The sequence below is a fragment of the Humulus lupulus genome, chromosome X (genome assembly GCF_963169125.1).
Source record: "Humulus lupulus chromosome X, drHumLupu1.1, whole genome shotgun sequence".
Classification (NCBI taxonomy): Eukaryota; Viridiplantae; Streptophyta; class Magnoliopsida; order Rosales; family Cannabaceae; genus Humulus; species Humulus lupulus.
In genome coordinates this window covers 74,772,349-74,791,854 of record NC_084802.1, presented here as the reverse complement: position 1 = coordinate 74,791,854, position 19,506 = coordinate 74,772,349, and the positions used below count along the sequence as shown (strand labels likewise).

General features: G+C 34.1%; 1 protein-coding gene across 1 annotated transcript; it reads left to right on the top strand.

The window, feature by feature from the left end:
* Nucleotides 1–1,381: 1,381 nt before the first annotated feature.
* LOC133805961 (uncharacterized) lies at nucleotides 1,382–2,460 on the top strand. Its single transcript, XM_062244105.1, has 2 exons — nucleotides 1,382–1,421; nucleotides 1,616–2,460. The coding sequence occupies exons 1-2, from the start codon at nucleotides 1,382–1,384 to the stop codon at nucleotides 2,458–2,460; spliced, it is 885 nt and encodes a 294-aa protein (XP_062100089.1).
* Nucleotides 2,461–19,506: the final 17,046 nt, after the last annotated feature.

Below are 19,506 nucleotides of genomic sequence, written 5' to 3'. Positions count from 1 at the left end.
CGTCGAAAGCTCTCTTAGATGCTTCTAAAGAAAGGGAGGATGTCGAAGGTCTTTGAAAGTTCTCTGAGAAGAACAAGGGAATTTTTTTGAATGAGAAGGTGGTGAATTTCAGGTCTGTTTCTCCTATTTATACATAAATTTTGGGAACCAATATGGGCCACTCGATTAGGTCAGTTCGAGATCCAAAGGCCAAGATTAAATGACCCCTGCGGTGGCAAAAAGTCGACAGGACAGTTGTCATAGTACTCAAAACTTGAACAAGTACCTATTATAGACGGACACGTGTTTAACACTCGAGTAGTGGATGGGCACGATTTCACATAACAGAAGCCTAAAAGCCCCTACTGTGCGTGTCAGAGGTGACGTCATGCACGCGCAGGAGCTTGGGGGGAAAATGTTGTACCCCAAAATAAACATGAACTGAATCACTCAGTTCGGGGTATAACTCACAGATAAGCGCATGGAGAAAGCGAATAGCTAGAACATAAACTAACTCTGGAATGAGCAGTTTGATTCAAACTTGGCAGTACGACACCCAAATAATCTCCAGGTCGCCAAATGCACAAATAACCTAGTTTGAGATGCATGATGGCTAGATTGTCTTCTAGGCACTGAACATGGCTCACGTCAAGTTCCATTAGCTCTTTGATATCCATCTCGATGGATGAGTTCAGCTAGCGGAAGCCTGATCATGACGCACAGTGAAGGATCCCAGAAGACTCTGAGAAGCCTTCTACGCTCATTAATTCCCAGATTGTATTAAATATTTATTACCTGAGATAACGGATGTTATGTCCATAGGAAATCATATCCCTATTTAAATGGGATATTATTATGATTGATTATTTACCATATTTATGCATGCGATTACCCAAAGCTGTCCAGGAAAAACCCACTATAAATATCAAGGGAATGGATAGGAAAAGGGACTGCTTTTTGATATACCAAAACTATGTTGAAATTGTAAGAAACTATTTCATCCAGAGCCTAAAAGAGATTAATAATATTGTCTCGTGAACTAGGTAGATTTTAACCACTAAACCACGTTAAAGTGTGAGTGTTTGAAGCATTATTCATTTGATTAATTATGGCTTAGTAAGAGAGCACTAATATTTCTATTGTCATATTTCTTAATCCACTGTTGGTGAAAAACTGCGTCAACATATATTTATATATTATTTTTCTTTTTCTGAGTATTACATAATAAGTAATATATGAGTTTAAATGTGTATGTGTTATCTGACTAATGTTGCTTTTATTGTCTAATACATGTGTATACACACCATTTGTGTACAATCTTTTGTTGATTGCTAAGTTGTAAATATTTGATTTTAAGACTAAAATTATTGATTGCTAAATGGTCAATTCTAACCGTTCAAATATGGCTGAAAACATGGATGTTTTTCCTACTGAAAGCACTGGTGGGTCTCCCTAAACTCTGGCTTCGACCACAAAGAACCAGTCCTCAAGGGACCAGTCTTTGCAAGTTTTGGTTCAAACGGTTCCGTGAGCCATAATAAGAAACCGAAAAAATTCGCTGGTGTGAATTTTAAAACCTGGCGGCAGAAAATACTATTCTACTTAACTACATTGAGTCTTTCAAGATTCTTGAAAGAGGATTGTCCCATTGTTGGAGAGGACGAAGTAGATGTGCAAACTCAACATGCAGTTGAGGCATGGAAGCACGTTGAATTCCTGTGTAGGAATTATATTCCAAATGGCTTGTCTGACTTGATGTATAATGTGTACAGTGTGAAGAAAACAACTAAAGAATTGTGGGACTCCTTGGACCACAAGTACAAAGCTAAAGATGATGCAGCCAAGAAATTCTTGGTTGGCCAATTCTTTAACTTCAAGATGGGGGATTCCAAAGATGTGATAAGCCAAGTGCAAGATCTTCATTTGATTATCCATGGAATACATGCTAAAGGGATGGTATTGAGTGCGTCTTTCCAAGTAGCTGCCATTATAGAGAAGCTACCCCCTACATGGCTAGACTTCAAAAATTATCTGAAGCACAAGCGGAAGGAAATGAGTGTTGAAGATATCATTCACAGAGTTTGCATTGAAGAGGATAACAATGGTGCTGAGAAGCGAACCTCAAATCCCAATGCTGCCAAGGCTAATATGGTGGAGCATGACAAAGGCTCCAAGGGGAAGAAGCTTATTCCCAAGCTAGGGTCCAAACTAGGACCAAAAGGTGGAGTTTCAAAGAAGTCGAAATTCCAAGGGAAGTGCTTTAACTGCAACAAGACGGGACATAAATCGTCAGAGGAAAATGTTATTGAAGCCATGTCCCAAAAGGTCGCTGACCTAGACCTATGTGCTGTGGTCTCTGAAATAAACCTGGTGGATGCTAATCTAAAGGAATGGTGGCTCGATACTGGAGCTACTTGTCATTTCTGTGCGAATAAGTCTGCCTTCTCTCCATTTTCCACCCAAGTAAAGTCAGAGAAGTAAGGTACAAATCACATACCCATGTTTAATATTGATTCCAAACATAAGTGTGAAACTTGTGTAGAGGCGAAACTAACCAAGTCGTTGTTCCAAACAGTTGAAAGAAACACTGAACCCCTTGATTTAATTCACAGTGACATTTGTGATGTAAATTTTTCTCAAACAAGAAGAGGTAACAAGTACTTTATTACTTTCATTAATGATAGTACAAAGTATTGTTATGTATATATGCTAAAAAGCAAGGATAACGCTATAGAGAAATTTACTCTCTATAAGAAAAAGGTTGAAAAACAACTTAATAAGAAAATTAAGATGATAAGAAGTGACCGAGGTGGTGAATACGTAGAACCTTTCGGTGAATTCTGTGCACAACATGGAATTATTCACGAGGTCACAAAACCTTACTCTCCTCAATCAAATGGAGTGGCAAAAAGGAAATATCGCACTCTAAACGACATGATGAATGATATGTTAATAAATTCTGGATTGCTATTGAATATGTGGGGAGAAGCCATTTTTTTCGGCTAACTATATTTCAAATAAGATTCCCAAAAAGAAAGAACAAAAGACACCTTATGAACTTTGGAAAGGTAGGCTACCTTCTTACAAATACTTAAAAGTGTGGGGTTGTCTTGCAAAGGTGGTAGTACCATTGCCAAAGAAGATGAAAATAGGTCCTAAAACAGTTTAATGTATTTTCATTGGCAATGCACAAAATAACAATGCATTGATTTCTTGTACGCGAGTCTAAAAATCCTGTCATCCACAAGAATATGATAATGGATCCTAAAATTGCATCATTCTTTGAACATGTATTTCCTTGCAAACCTAATGGGCATGGACCAAACTCTTATAAACGAAAATTTGAGACTATGGATGAGAATATTCATGATCAAGAACTAGAAGAGGAGAGTGAAGAAGTCCAAGTAGAGCCTAGACGAAGAAAAAGGGCAAGGATAGAATATTATTTTGGACCAGATTTTTTAATTTATATGGCAGTGGCCGAACCTCAAGCATATAAAGAAGATGTGAGCTCTACTGAGGGTCCTTTATGGAAGGAAGCCATAAGAAGCAAAATTGATTCCATCATGCAAACTCACACTTGGGAACTTGTTGTCCTCCTTCTCGGATGTAAACCTCTAAGATCTAAGTGGATTTTCAAATGGAAAATGAAAACAGATGGAACCATTGATAAGTATAAGGCCATACTTGTAATAAAAGGTTACAAACAACAAGAAGGCCATGCCTACTTTGACACATATTCTCCTGTGACGAGAATAAATTCCTTAAGGATGATTTTGGAAATTGCTGCATTGCAAAATCTTGATGTCCACCAAATGGACGTAAAAACTGCTTTTCTAAGTTGAGATCTTGAGGGAGAAATCTACATGGAACAACCTGAGGGTTTTATAGCTCCAAGAAAAGAAAGGAAAGTGTGCAAATTGGTAAAGTCCTTATATGGACTTAAGCAAGCTCTAAACCAATGGCATGGAAAATTTGACAGTGTCAAGATAAAAGTGGCTTCAAAATCAATGAGTGTGACAAATGATTTTATATCAAAAATACAAATGATGGATATATTATTCTTTGTTTGTATGTAGATGATATACTCATTGTCGGAAGCAACCAACTAATTTTAAAATCTACCAAAGATATGTTGAACTCAAGGTTTGACATGAAGGACATGGGACTGGATGATGTAATTTTAGGAATAAAAATTACAAGGACGCCGGTTGACTTAATTTGAGCCAGTCACACTATGCGAACAAGATTCTTGACAAATTTAGTAAAACTGATTCTGGTGCGTCCAGAACACCAATTGACATATCTCATCATCTATCTAAGAATAAAGGCGACAATGTCTCTCAAGCACAATATGCTAGAGTGATAGGCAGTCTAAAGTACTTGATGAGTTGTACAAGACCAGATATTGCCTACATTGTAAGTACTTTAAGTCGATTCATGAGTAATCCAGGTGTTGAGCATTGGAAGAAAATTATAAAAGTACTTAGATACTTGCGGTATACTCATGACTATGGGTTGAACTATACCAGAGATCCACATGTTCTTGAAGGATACACTGACGCAAGCTGGATGTCTGACATCCAAGAATCGAAAGGTACTAGTGGATATGTGTTCACTCTAGGTGGAGCACCTATTTCATGGAAATCCTTGAAACAAACTATAATCACTAGATCCACGATGAAATCAGAGTTTGTAGCTCTGGATAACTGTAGTGAAAAAGCAGAATGCTTGTGTAATTTCTTGGAGGATATTCTAGAATGGCCTAACCATGTGCTTCCAATATGCATATATTTTGATAACCAATCCACAATTGGTCGGGCACAAAACATTTGTATAACGGTAAGTCTAGAGACATACGTTGACAACATAATACCGTTAGACAACTGATCTCAACTGGACTTATCTCCATTGATTATGTGAAGTCAAAACATAACATAGCGGATTTGCTAACCAAGGGGTTAAACAAAGATCAAGTTGAACATACATTAGAAGGAATGGGACTTAAGCCCAAAGGAAATTAAGGTCGATATAAAGGAAACCCAACCTAGTTGACTGGAGATCCCAAGATCTAGGTTCAATGGTGTTGGGAATAGTGCCCTTAAAGCATTTGTAGTTGACAAATGTTTTAAATGAAATAAATAATTGAATTGAATTATTATATATATAGACTATGTCTGATATTATATTGATAATATTAAGTAAATATCAGAAAATTCCAAAGTTTATCTATGTGGTCTTAATCTCATATTGGTATGAGAGGATCGAGATTAAGATAATAAACTTAAAATAGTTCGCAGTAAAATAAAGTTATGGAATCTTTAGATTAATTACTGCTAGTACGGTCCACTAGTATTATGAATACATGTGACCTAGATCCGGGTTACTAGTGTAGTAGGACACTTTAGTGGAGGTACTTTGCATGCTGAGAGTATGTAGAACTGGACTAGATGTGATTTGTTAATACTTGTTTAGACACTGTTTGATATTATTAATCAAACACATCAAATGATGATCATGTACACGATGATTTTAATCTTGAGTTTGCTATGAACTCCTATATATGTCATCTGATCCTTTAATTCATGCGTTAAGATTTGTCAGAAGGATCAGGCTAAGAACAATTATTTTGGGGACTCAATGATGTATATGGTTGGGGACGTAGTTTAATAGATATGGAATCTACACCTTCTTATATATTGAATAATGGTTTCCTATTCGGTTGGCTTTTGGAACTGAAAAGGTTAGGAGCACTCATGTCGCAAACTTGTTGTGACACAACCTTCACTAGTAAAGTCAATGGTATTCTAGGAACGAGATATAGCTAAAAGGTTAAAACGGCAATTTTATTCCCTTTAATCATGATCCATTAATAGAGGATTAACATTGTATGTAATGATTATATCAATGGACACTTTATTCTTAAATAAAGTACTCAGTAAATATATGTCTGTAATTATCAAGAGTTCAATCTCATATTTATAGTGGAGTAATCATGAGATTAATAAATGTGATTATTTAATCAAAGAGCTTTGATTAATAATGTGATATTTATTGGAGCTTGATATTATAGGTCCATAGGTCCCCAGGGTGGCTCTATCAACATCATATCAAGGTAAGAGTTGATACAAGGGTATAACTGTAATTTGAGAATAATTTTATTCTTTATGTCAAGTATGCAATTATATGATAATTGAGGTTGAATAATTAATTTTTGAAAATATATTTATTAATTTAAATATATAAAATTTATAAATTCATATATATAAATAAAATAATTAATTTTTTATATTAATTATTTTATTTGAGTGGGAGAAAATAAAATTTGTAAGTCAAAAAATAATTTTTGATTAATTTAATTTTAAAAAGAAGATGATAATAATGTTCATCAATTTTGAATTTAAAATTTAAAATTTAAAATTTAAAATTTAAACTTTGAAATATGGTTGTCATCTTTTTCTTTAAAAAGATAAATTACTTATTTTGTGGGAGATTGATTTTAATTAAATAATTAAATAAAAGAAAAATACAAAATTCCTGAAAAAGGAATAGTGGGTCATGCATAACTGTGCCATGCGTGTACCACATATACTGATATTGTATGAGTGTAGTTTTTATTTTATTTATTTAATTATTTAATAATTTGAAAATAGTTTTTCAAATTTGGTAAGTTAGATATTTTCCTAAATCAAATCCTATCATCATTATAATATTTTATAATATTACTATTATTATTAGGATTAATAAGATAATAGAAATATCGATATATATAATATAGAATAAAGAGAAAAACATAGAACACAAAATACCACTCATATCAAATACACTTCAGAATGGTTCTTAGAATTTTTGTCAAACAAAAACTCTTTCTTCTTCTCATTTATTATAGTCATTCTTAGACCATAATCCAAGTTCTCATGTGTTGAGAAATACTTGTGATTCCTAAAATTGCAAACTCATGTTCTCTATGTGCCCATATATATCTTGAGGTGTAGAGAACACTCCGGAAGATCGTGGTTTGAGTGCTCAAAGCTTTGGATAGAAAGATTAAAGAATATACAAAAAGACTCAAGGACACTTGATAGGCTTCAAGAGGTAAAAGTTTATGTTATTGAATTTTTTGTGTTTATATGTTATATATAAATATATTGTATATTTATATATATATATGTTGCATGATTAATAATATTGTCTGATAATGTTTCTGGATTTTTTTCTTGTTCATATAAACTGTTTCTATGAGTGATTAATTTTTTTTATTGCTGTTGTTCCTATAACAATGGGCCCACTACGCCAATTTCGTTGCGTGCTCTGAATATTTTTTCAACAATCGGTACTAGAACACGTCATTAATCCATACATATTATTAATTGCTGTGTGGGATTATATGCATTTTTATATTGTATGTGATATATGTTTGCATGGATGAATCTTTATTTTCATGATGATAGATTCTTAAGGGTTGTTTATAATGGTGTTTTTGGGTTTAAGAATTGTTCTTAAAAGTTCTATATGAAAAATGTATGTCATATTGGGGCATAGGAATTTTGTAATTTTTTGTTTAAAAATTATGGGTAAAATTCTGTTGGAGCCTGAGCTCTAGCACCAAGTTACGCCAGCTAGCCCGTGCGCACCTGCCAGGCACCACGACTGCCTGTTGCCCAGTTCGTGCCCCTGCGCCTTGCCGCGAGCCTCCTGCACCCAGCCAAGCCCCACCGCCGGTCCACATGCTGACCACTGCACCATTGGTACACACCAAGTGTGTTGTTACCATATATATATATTTAATTGTTCATTTAATTAAATATAAGAAACTGAATTAAAATTGTTTTAATTTGGAAATTTCTTTAATTGAAACAATGTTAATTATTTTCTTTAATTAAAAATGTTTTAATTGTTATCTTCCATAATTAAAGTTATATTAATTAAAATATCCAAAATTAAAATTATCTTGAATTTTTTATTTATTAAAATTAAATTGTTTAATTTTATTTTTGAATTAAATTACCCAAATTCAAATTGAGCTTTAGAAACTTTTGGGTGTTAAAACCCAAAGTTTAATTATTTTAAAAGTTTGTTTAAAATAATTAAAAATTTATATAATTCAAAATGGATATGGAAAAATGTGGCATTGACTCAACAAGACTACATCTCAAGGTTCAAGATCAAAGTGCTCTTCATCAAGCCTTAGTTAGTCTAGGTTACATTTTCATGTATTTTTTGCTAGTGTTTTAATTTTTCTAGAAATACCCAAAAGTTACCATACCCACTTTTACTTACTTATTATAAATGTTTGAATGTGATTAAAATGTTTAATATTTTGTCATGCATTATGTCATTCATATACCCACACAGTATGCAACTAGCCTACATTACATTCGTGTAGAAACATGCTATTAGGAACGTCCTATATTCTGTTATATGTCTATATCTGATAATTCATATAATAATAAATTTAGTCTTAATTAGTTAAGATGGTAAATCAAAATTAAAGTTGGTTAATTTTTTGTTTTAATGAAAAATATTTTATTAAAATAAAAATGATATTCTCTTAATTAAAGCAAAATTAGAATTAAGGGCACAATTTTATTTTGTTTTTCTTAATTGCATTAGCAATTATTAGAATATAATTTGCTAAAAATAATTAAGTTTATTTTTACAACTAAATTAAAAAATATTGATTATGTGAAAAACACACTTTTCCAAAATAGTGAGTGGGAGAGGGAGTTATGACAATAAGTCTCATGGTCTCCATTATTGGTTGAACACCGAGAGGGATAGGAAGGGCCTCGTCTCGCCTTCGTTTGCGGCCTCCCTAAGGAAAGGCTTCCGAATATGTTTATTTTATCTCAAGGTTGACTTCTCTTATGAAAATATAATTAGTGATGTATTTCAAGGATGACTGACCCTAAGACACACTCTTGAGTTAAGTCATTGATTGAAAATAATGGGTTACACTCCAAAGGTGTATATAAGCTTTCGAGCACGACTAGTGCATCTTGACCAAACTAGTGGTAGTTCATAAGTCAAAAGAGAAAAATGCGTTTTAAGTTTTCACTTATGAAATTGAGATTTGTCTCAAAATTAATTTGGAGATAGTCTGACATACCCCAAGGAGGTCAATTAATTTTCAAATTAATTTATTGTGGATTATTATATATTTTTATGTGTTTTTATATGTTGCATTCATGCATCATATTTACATTTCCAAATAAAATCTGATATTTATTATATGTTTTAATTCATTATATTTTTTTTATTTATTTATTTCCAGCAACAATGGTTAATTATCTTAATCATGATCAAGAACCTCAAAATGTGAAAGAACCAGTGAATCCTCGTGATGGCTACCTACGTACTTTTCATTTAGACTTCAACAATCTTGATGTTTGGTACATAAGCATACACATAATTCTGAGTGAACTAAAAAATGTATTACGCAATCATTGATGTGCCTCCAGAAGAGTCATAAACTATATCTGATTAAGATAGTCATAAAAAATATGCGAATTGGATGAGATCTGATTATTTGGCTCATCATTGCATACTAAAGACTGTGCCTGACGATATTAAATCGAGATATGTAAACCTTAGATCTATATACGAGATATGTGAAAGGATCAAAAGAGATTCTTTTGATCACTTAAGAAGTTTGTAAGAAGAAATGGTAAATATGATTTGCTCATCTCCTTTTAATATATTTGAATAGTTAATTCAAATTTTTATGTCACCATATTTTTTTCATGTTTTAAAGAACGCATTATTCAATAAAAGAAAAGAAAAGAATGAGAAGGAAAAACAAGAAAAGGATTGCAGATTAGTAGACCAAGAGATAACTGACATGGAAATTAGTTTTTTTTTTTCATTTTCAACTTTGTATTAAGTCTTCTTTCTTTAAAGTAGTTATAGAATTCGTTCTAGAAACTATGTTTTTAGATTCCTTTATTTGATGAATGAACAATTTTAATATTTCTTTTGAATAATAAATTCAGTTGTTATTTTGAAATATACTTGTTCCAGCTATTTCATCAATGAGTATAAATGATAATTATGAATTATTGTGCAAATCATAGATTTAATAAGACATCTTATTTCGACCACAATTAAGTGAAACATATACGTGAATTATATTTTAGATTGGCTTGCAATTAATTAGACACATAAAACAAATAAAAGACAGTCTTTTATTGCAACCATTCAATGGTTCTCTCTCTGTTTATATAGTCTGTTAATTAAAATTAACAAAAAGACCTTTCTCTAATAAAGGCTAAAAAATCACATACTCATTTAGCTAATACATAGAGATGTATGTTGAACCTTTTAATGTTCAAAGCTAAAAGAGATAATAAATATTAAGTCAATATTGATTGACATTTATTTTAGATATGTTTAACTATGATTGAATGCAAAGAAAATTTCTAGAGATTTTCATGCAACATTCAAAGTAAAGTCACTTAGAGACTTGTTTGATCTGATCAAAAGGAAGTCTAAACTCGAATTAAGAATTCAAGTAATTTGCATGTGAACTTGGAATTCAAACTCAACTCACATACAACTAGAATGCTAAGCAAAATTAGTATTTTGGAAATGGAATATAATCATATTAGATAAGATTAAATAGATAATGAGAAATAATTATCGTCTTTATTATTTCTATAATTTTAACACTTGTTATACTATGTACATGTTTGATTGTACAACATCAAAGACTTAGAAGTTGGGATTCACATGTGGTTATGTAAATAAATTGAAAATTTTCCATGGAGTCATTTAATGAAACAGTTTAATAATCATAAAAGATTACAAAAGAGTTTGTATCTCTTTAATGCTACTTTAATGAAGCATGATTATTATAATCACTATATTTTCTAGTTAAATTGTACTATAAATAATGACTGCAAGTCAAGTAAGCAAGTTACTGATAATTAACAATGATAAAACCTAAGAATTTCACAACTTCTGTAAAGTATTGTTGTAGTGGGAGCGTTAGTTAGTAACTACTTCATTACAAATGTAAAGATAGTTACATTGTGTCACACAATCTAACTATACTTCATTCACATACTAGTATATGAAATGAAAAAGGTTTTTACGGAAAACAATTGTTGAAACACCATGAATCTAGAAATGGAATTTGAAATTCTATAACATCTGGATTCTTGAACATCCAACTGAAGTTCATTGAACTTCAGTTTAAAATAGGATATTCAAGATGAAGAGGAGAACAGAGGACAGTACAGACTTTTCAAAGTTAGGTTAATAGCCTAAGGCTATACACAAAAAGAATAATTTATTACTTGAATAAATATCTTCTCCTGTAACCAGACTTAAATCTGTTTACATACTCTTATCCACTGCTCTATGCATGGATTTTGAGATAAATTTAAATGGATGTCTAAGTAGTCTTTACTAAATGACTAACATGACAAAATTATTTGAAGATCTCGACCAGAACAATTCAGTTGTGATTCTTATTCTTAATATTGACAACGTTCTAATCATTGGGAATGATGTAGAGAAATCTTCAATAGAAAAGAAATGGTTAGCTGAACATTTCTAAATATTAGATTTAGAAAAGCCAAGAATGTTCTATACATTCAAGTCTATAGAGATTGAAAGAAAAATCTTTAGGCACTGTCTAAAGTTTCTTATATAGATGAGAAGCTTAAATGTTTTAGTTTACAAAATCCAAGAAAAGTTTTTTGCCTTCCCAGTAAGGAGGATGTATTATCTAAATAATAAATGTCCATTTATTCTTTTACTAGAAAATAGGACATGAGACAATTATTCCAACAACTCAGTGATGGACTGTTTAATGTATCGAATGTTAAATTTTTGAATTGACATTTGTTAAAAGGTGGGAATAGTCAGCAGTTGTCAATAGATGATGGATTAAGTCATTGAATAATTATAAAAACTTAATTTTGAGTATCTTGATTATAATAGAGATTATATGTATGTGCATTTAAGCAGAGACCTAAATATCGCATAGGATGAATTGATTTTAAATCAGCTTCCATAACTGTGGAACAGACACACTAATCTAGAAATGTTTTAGACATTTCAAGTTTGTATGTTTCACCACAAAAGCTGAAATATGACAGCTACGAGCAGATAAATAGACTATATGATTTAGTTGAGTTCTAAGTCATTCAGGAAAGGATTTCAGACTAGAATAAACCACTAGTATCTCATTACAAAAGCAATGGAGATGCAAGTATTCTAGAAGAACTAGAAATCATGAGAGGAAAAAGCACATGAAATGAAGTATCATTTAATTCAAGACAATTTTACATAATTGATGTAATGATCATGAAGATAACTTCAAAATAGTTTCTTACAAAACTGTTACAAAGACTTTGTTAGACAAATTCAGTTAGGAGAATATGATTGACATATTAAAAAGGGATGCCTCAATTTGCTTTAGGACAAGTGGGAGATTGTTGGGAATAGTGCCCTTAAAGCAAGTGTACTTGACAAATGTTTTAAATGAAATAAATAATTGAATTGAGTTATTATATATATAGACTATGTCCGATATTATATTGATAATATTAAGTAAATATCAGAAAATTCCAAAGTTGATCTATCTGGTCTTAATCTCATATGTGTATGAGAGGATCAAGATTAAGATACTAAGCTTAAAATAGTTGGCAGTAAAATAAAATTATGGAGTCTTTAGATTAATTACTACTAGTAGAGTCCACTAGTATTATGAATACATGTGACCTAGATCCGAGTTACTAGTGTAGTAGGACATTTTAGTGTTGGTACTATGCATGCTGACAGTATGTAGAACTGGACCAGATGTGATTTGTTAATACTAGTTTAAACACTGTTTGATAGTATTAATCAAACACATCAAATGATGACCATATACACGATGATCTTAATCCTGAGGTTGCTATGAACTCCTATATATGTCATTTGATCATTTGATTCATGCATTAAGGTTTGTCAAAATGATCATGCTAAGAACAATTGTTTTGGGGACTCAAGGATGTATATGGCTGGGGATGTAGTTTAATAGATATGGAATCTATACCTTCTCATAGATTGAATAATGGTTCCCTATTGGGTTGACTTTTGGAACTGAAAAGGTTATGAGTGCTCACGTCGCAAACTTATTGTGACACAACCTTCACTAGTAAAGTCAATGGTATTCTAGGAACAAGATATAGCTAAAAGGGTAAAACAATAATTTTATTCACTTTTAATTATGAACCATTAATGGAGGATTAACGTTGTATGTAATGATTATATCAATAGATACTTTATTCTTAAATAAAGTACTTAACAAATATATGTGTATAATTATCAAGAGTTCAATCTCTTATTTATAGTGGAGTAGTCATGAGATTAATAAATATGATTATTTAATCAACGAGCATTGATTAATAATGTAATATTTATTGGAGCTTGATATTATAGGTCCATAGGTCCCCAGGGGTGGCTCTATCAACACCATATCAATCTAAGAGTTGATACAAGGGTATAACTGTAATTTGGGAATTTGAGATAAATTTTATTCTTTGGGTCAACTATTAAATTATATGATAATTGAGGTTGAATAATTAATTTGGAATTAATTATTAATTTTTGAAAATATATTTATTAATTGAAATATATAAAATTTCGAAATTCATATATATATAAATAAATAAAATTTTGAAATTAATTATTTTATTTGAGTGGGAGAAAATAAAATTGGTAAGTCAAAAAATAATTTTATTTATTTAATTTTAAAAAGATGATCATAATGATGATCATCAATTTGAATTTTGAATTTAAAATTTAAAATTTAAACTTTGAAATATGGTTGTCATCTTTTTCCTTAAAAAGATAAATAACTTATTTTGTGGGAGATTGATTTTAATTAAATAATTAAATAAAAGAAAAATGCAAAATCCCTGAAAAGGGAATAGTGGGTCACACATGACACAGTCCAGAGACTGTGCCATGCGTGTACCACATATATTGATATTGTATAAGTGTAGTTTTTATTATATTTATTTAATGATTTAATAATTTGAAAAAGGTTTTTCAAATTTGGCAAGTTAGATATTTACCTAAATCAAATCCTATCATCATTATTGTAACGCCCTGGTTAGCCAAGACCGTTACACTGTGTGTTTATGAAGGTGCAAGACTTGCTAATCAAGTCATTTAATTAAAAAACGTGTTACTAAAACTATAATTGTGCTAGGGTTAAAAGATTTTGGACATAAAAGTTGCTTTTCATATATTTGAACAAATTAGTACATGAGATCCCAAAAGTAATAACGTTTAAAAGACAGTATACAAAAATTCAAAACAAAAGTAAAACTACTAGCCTCTCTAAGGGAAAAACAGACATTTAGGCTTTTCCCGTCCTGTATCACTCCTGGGCCGTGGCGGCCAAACAGCTGACTATGTAAATTCAACCCCAAAGCTCTCCAACTCAGGTCTGGTTCCCCTTGCCCTTGCCTTTACCTGCACCACGTAGCACCCGTGAGCCGAGGCCAAGCAAGAAACCAAATAACAGAGCATAAGCATTAAGCAGCCAATTTACAAATCAAACAACTCATAAGCGTAGCCACATGCTCAACAATCCACAACAGTTATATAATCAGGCATTCAGCATACCAAGTTCATCAATTAGCATTAATAATAAAATCACATATTAGTGAGGGTCGACACCCTTAGGTTGCACCCCTATTTTCCCCACTGACTCCGACCCGCTTAAACCAAGCTCAATGAATATTAAGCTGTCCTCAGCTACCAGTGGCCGAGCCGCGCCCTGTGTGCAAATATTGATTCCGACACTCTTAGGTCGATTATCACATGTCTCATGGCATAATACCATCTATGACATTAAACAGATATATGGAGCTCTTAGTCCCATCACAAACACATAACCGGGAGCAGTTTTCTTACCTCTGATTCCGCTAGCTTGTTCAATGAAGTCAACTCTCAAGCACGATCCTGTCTGAGCCCTGGCATACACCTAGTCACAGCAACAAATTAAAACCATCACTAAAATTTAATACCAAAACCTAACCTCGGGACCAATCCCGAGCCCTTGGGAAGCCCTAATTCCACCAAACGGGGTGGTGGAATCAAACCCCGAGCCCCTGGGCAAAAACCCTAAGAAATAACCCGAAAACCCACTTCTGGAGACAGGGTAGCGCTACAGCTCCACAAAGTGGGCGCTATAGCGCTACAAGTAGAACCAAAAGCGCCAGGAAACCCAAGTCTAGCACTGTAGCGCCCAAAAGCTAGCGCTACAGTGCTAGTCACATACCAGCAACACCCTGTTTTTCTTCCTTCGATTTTCCTCGAACCAAAACCCCTTGGAACCCTTCCAAATCTCAACTACACACCAAATTGAGTCTACCATCACATATATCTCACCCCACACAAGACTTAACCACATGCATCATCAAACTAAGAGAACAGACATTGAACTCAAGAACTCAAGAATTCAACCAGAAACTCAGAAACTTAGAACTTCAAAGCCAGCATTTGTTACCTTCTATGGAGAATTTCGACCTTGGGTTATTTCTAGTATCCTTCTAGCCTCAAGACCTTCAACTCCTCAAGCATATTCCCTTAATTCCATCCAAAACTCAAACTTAGAAATAACCTCAATAAAACTCAGAAAAACTCATCAGAAATCTTGAAACTTACCTCGATTGAGTAACTAATCCCTGCTAACTCTTTTAGCTTCACCAAGGTCTTTAGCCCTAAGCTCCAGCCTGAGCTTACTCTGAGATTCTAGCTCCAAAACTCACATATAATGGTGAGAAATGACCAAACCAACAAAGAGAGAAAGTCCTATGTTTTCCTTCTTTCTTTCCTTCTCTTTTCTTTCCTTTAACTTCTGAAACTTTCTACAGCCTCCACTAAACTAAAGAGCAATATAACACTTATCTCTTTTCAGTTAAATGACCATTTTACCCTCCCATTAAATCCTAAGCCTAAAGCATACTAAGGGAATTTTAGTCACTAACTCCCAATTCCCGCTAATTCCTCGAGTGTCCCTAATAATCACCGCTTACATCCCGACACTTAACCAATCACCAATTATTTTTCCTCAGTATCAAATAATCCCCAAAATACTTCTCGAATTCCCAAAAATACCCCCAGACTCCCACGAGCCGGTTATAAATCCTCGTCGTGACTTTCCCGCTAAACCGCTCGCCAGGATCGCCTCGAGTCACAAGCTACAAGTATATCCACATAATAATATGGTCTCAACATTTTATCACAAATATTTACATTTATTCCTTCAACAGGCCAAACTTAAAAATATACCCTTATACCCTAATTAGGGCCTACATGCATACTAATACACATAGTCAGCATCACATTTATCCAAATAATCATATAGGCATGCTTTTCACCATTAATTCACATAACTTCCAATTGTGCCCTCCCAACACACTAATCAAGGCCCTTAAGCCTTATTAGTAATTTTGGGTCGTTACAATTATGATATCTTATACTATTACTATTATTATTAGGAATAATAAGGTAATAGAAATATCTATTTATATATATATATGATATAGAATGAAGAGAAAATCAAAGAACACAAAATACCACGCATATCAGATACAATTCAGAATAGTTCTTAGAACTTTTGTCAGACAAAAACTCTTTCTTCTTCTCCTTTGTTCTAGCCATTCTTAGACCGTAATCCAAGTTCTTATGTGTTGAGAAATACTTGTGATTCCTAAAATTGCAAACCCATGTTCTCTATGCGCCCACACACGTCTTGAGGTGTAGAGAACACTCCGGAAGATCGTGGGTTGAGTGCTCAAAGTTTTGGATAGTGTTGACCTGTGAAATTGGCCAATGGTCGTATGTACAGTATACAACCCCTTTTGAATGAAATAAATATAATAAACGACAGAGTACGAATATCGTAAACAAACACATTGAAATTTTATAGTGGTTCAGCCCTGTTCTGATGAACAATAATAACCTAATCCACTTAGCTTTGAGTATTGAATCACTCGACCATTACACTGATGAACAAAAGTATTCACTCGTTTCTAATTTCCCCATAATTTCTCCCCAAATGTTCTTCAGATCTCAAAAATTCCAGAAAAAGCGATCCTTTGAAATGAAGCCCTGGGTCCTTTATTTATAGTACCCAGAGGTTGTCACATGATCAGTAATACTAGGATCGTGGTTTGGCACACGATTATCAGGTAGTGGAGATACGTGTCCACCTCCCCATCATTATGAGATCGTGGGTTTCTAGTTTTTTCTCTAGATCGTGGTAGATAATGCACGGTTGAAACCTTTGGGAAAATGTTAAGTCTTGGTTGGTCTATGAGACCTAGGTGCTAGGCCCGATGTCCCTTTGGGTGCTGGACCTGTGATCTTCTGGGTGATGGATCTGTTTGATCTCAGTTTGAACGAGTGCGAGTATTTCTCAGTGAAGTTTACTTGGGAGTTTAGGCAGACCACCCCTAGGGGTATGGGTTAGGTCGACCACCCCTAGGGGCTAGGGCTAGGCCAACCACCCTTAGGGGGTTTAAGCCTGGTTGACTTCCCTATAGGTCCTGGACCTATCTTTTTTGCTCGTCGGTCTTTTCTCAATACTTTGTCATTTTTCTTTGATTTGTGATGCCACATGCTCTATTCTCATTCGCCACCTCATCCTCATATTTTTAAGGGATACCATTCATCCCCCAAGCTTATTGTAATGTATTCAACATTACGGTAAACTTGATCCTGGCCTGAGAAACATATCATAGCAACTCGAGGTATTTCCACTTCCACCATTATATGAGCAAGGGTACCAACACCTTCTTGGAAGAGATCTCTGGAAATAACAAGGAATTTAGATTTACCGACAACTATTTCTTTACTAAGGACGCAGAGGCCAACTACTCCATGTTTAAGCATGTTGGGCCTTTTTATAGACCGCTCCCAACCCAGGCTATGACAATTAGGGCCAAGGCATTGATTGCCATGACCCCTGAGGAGAATAATGTCAAGACCCTCGTAACTTCAGAGAACCTTAGGAAGGTCAGGTTGTTTCCTCCTACTATATCCAATGTTCCAGATGACGATGGTCTCGAGCCCGTGACTGCCATAGAATCCTCGGGACCCATTCATGTCAAGGAGGTACCCTTTTCACCTGTGCTAGCTGGAAAAGAGGGTGATGAGGGGGGTGCATTTGTCGCGAACTCATCACTTGCTTCGAATGACTTTGATGAGACTACGTTAGAACCTGAATCTCATTTAGAAGGTTCGACACTTTATCACCTTTATTTTATGATTAATCTTTGTTTAATATCCTTCTAACATTTGATCTTCTTTTGCAAGCTCAGACATGTTTGGTTTTGTTCATACCCAGCAGATTTCGACTCCCACCGAGGCCAGTACTTCTATTCGAGTGGCAAAAAGGGCCAGGGTTGAGGCTGAGTCGATAATAGAGGTTCCTCTCGAGGTGTCTCCTCCGACTCCTTTGGCGTCTAGTCCTATCCCAGAGGTAGAGCCATCTCTATCTACACCAGTTCCTCCCATTTCCACTGATGTGGGTGCTTCCTGTTCTGTGCCTGCTCCCTTATCTGAGCTACACCAGTCTGCTATACGGAACTTCAGTGCCCTCATGGACCGAGTGTCTCCTCTAGAGCAGATGGAAATGGCTTTTAATGGGATTAAGAATGAAGACTTGAGCACCATTCTAACGAAGTCACTCCTAGACATTCAAAGTGTGAGTTCTTTACAGTTCTCTTCTTGTCTCGTTAGCTTGCGTGCTGACATTTTTCTAATACTTATATGTTTTTTGCAAGCATTGATGTTGGCCTCTCATGTCCGTGATAGGTCTATGGAGTATACCACTACACTCTCCAATCTTCGTTCTGAGCTTGAAGTTGTCTGCCAAGAAGTGCTAAACCTTAGGCGCGTTCTCAGATCTAGGGATACTAACATTGATTCAAAGTATGAAGAGATTAACACCCTCTGTAGTACCGTGGAGCTTAAACAATAGGAAGTGACCTAGTTGACTCTCAAGATAACCCAGATGAAGGGGAAACTTGCCGATCAGCTCCAACAGTCTAAAGTTGATAAAGAGAAACTGATTGCTGACATGGACCAATTGTGGAAGGATGCTCTTGTCGTGAAGGAGCAAGAGGTCAAAGCTACCCAAGACAAAGCTCAAGAGGAGTATTTAGAGACAACTTTCTCTTGCTTCTACTTGATCTGGAAGTCCAACAAAGATCTGAACATAGATTTCTTTCCCAAGAAGACACGAGCGAAGGAGCTTAGGAAATGTTTGGCTCGTGAGGCTACCGAGGCTCCGGGTGGTCTTTCAGATGATACTCCTCGCCCTAGTTAGTATTCTCTTAGTCTTTTATTCTGTCGTCCCTTTCATGACATTGGTGGGGCACCTTGTACTTGGCAATTTTTACATATGACATTTTATGCCTTTATGCTTTTTTGTTATGAGTACTCAATGTATTGATTGAAAATTTTAATTTCCAATGCTTAATAAGTATATCAACTCACAACCCTCATTGGTTCAGT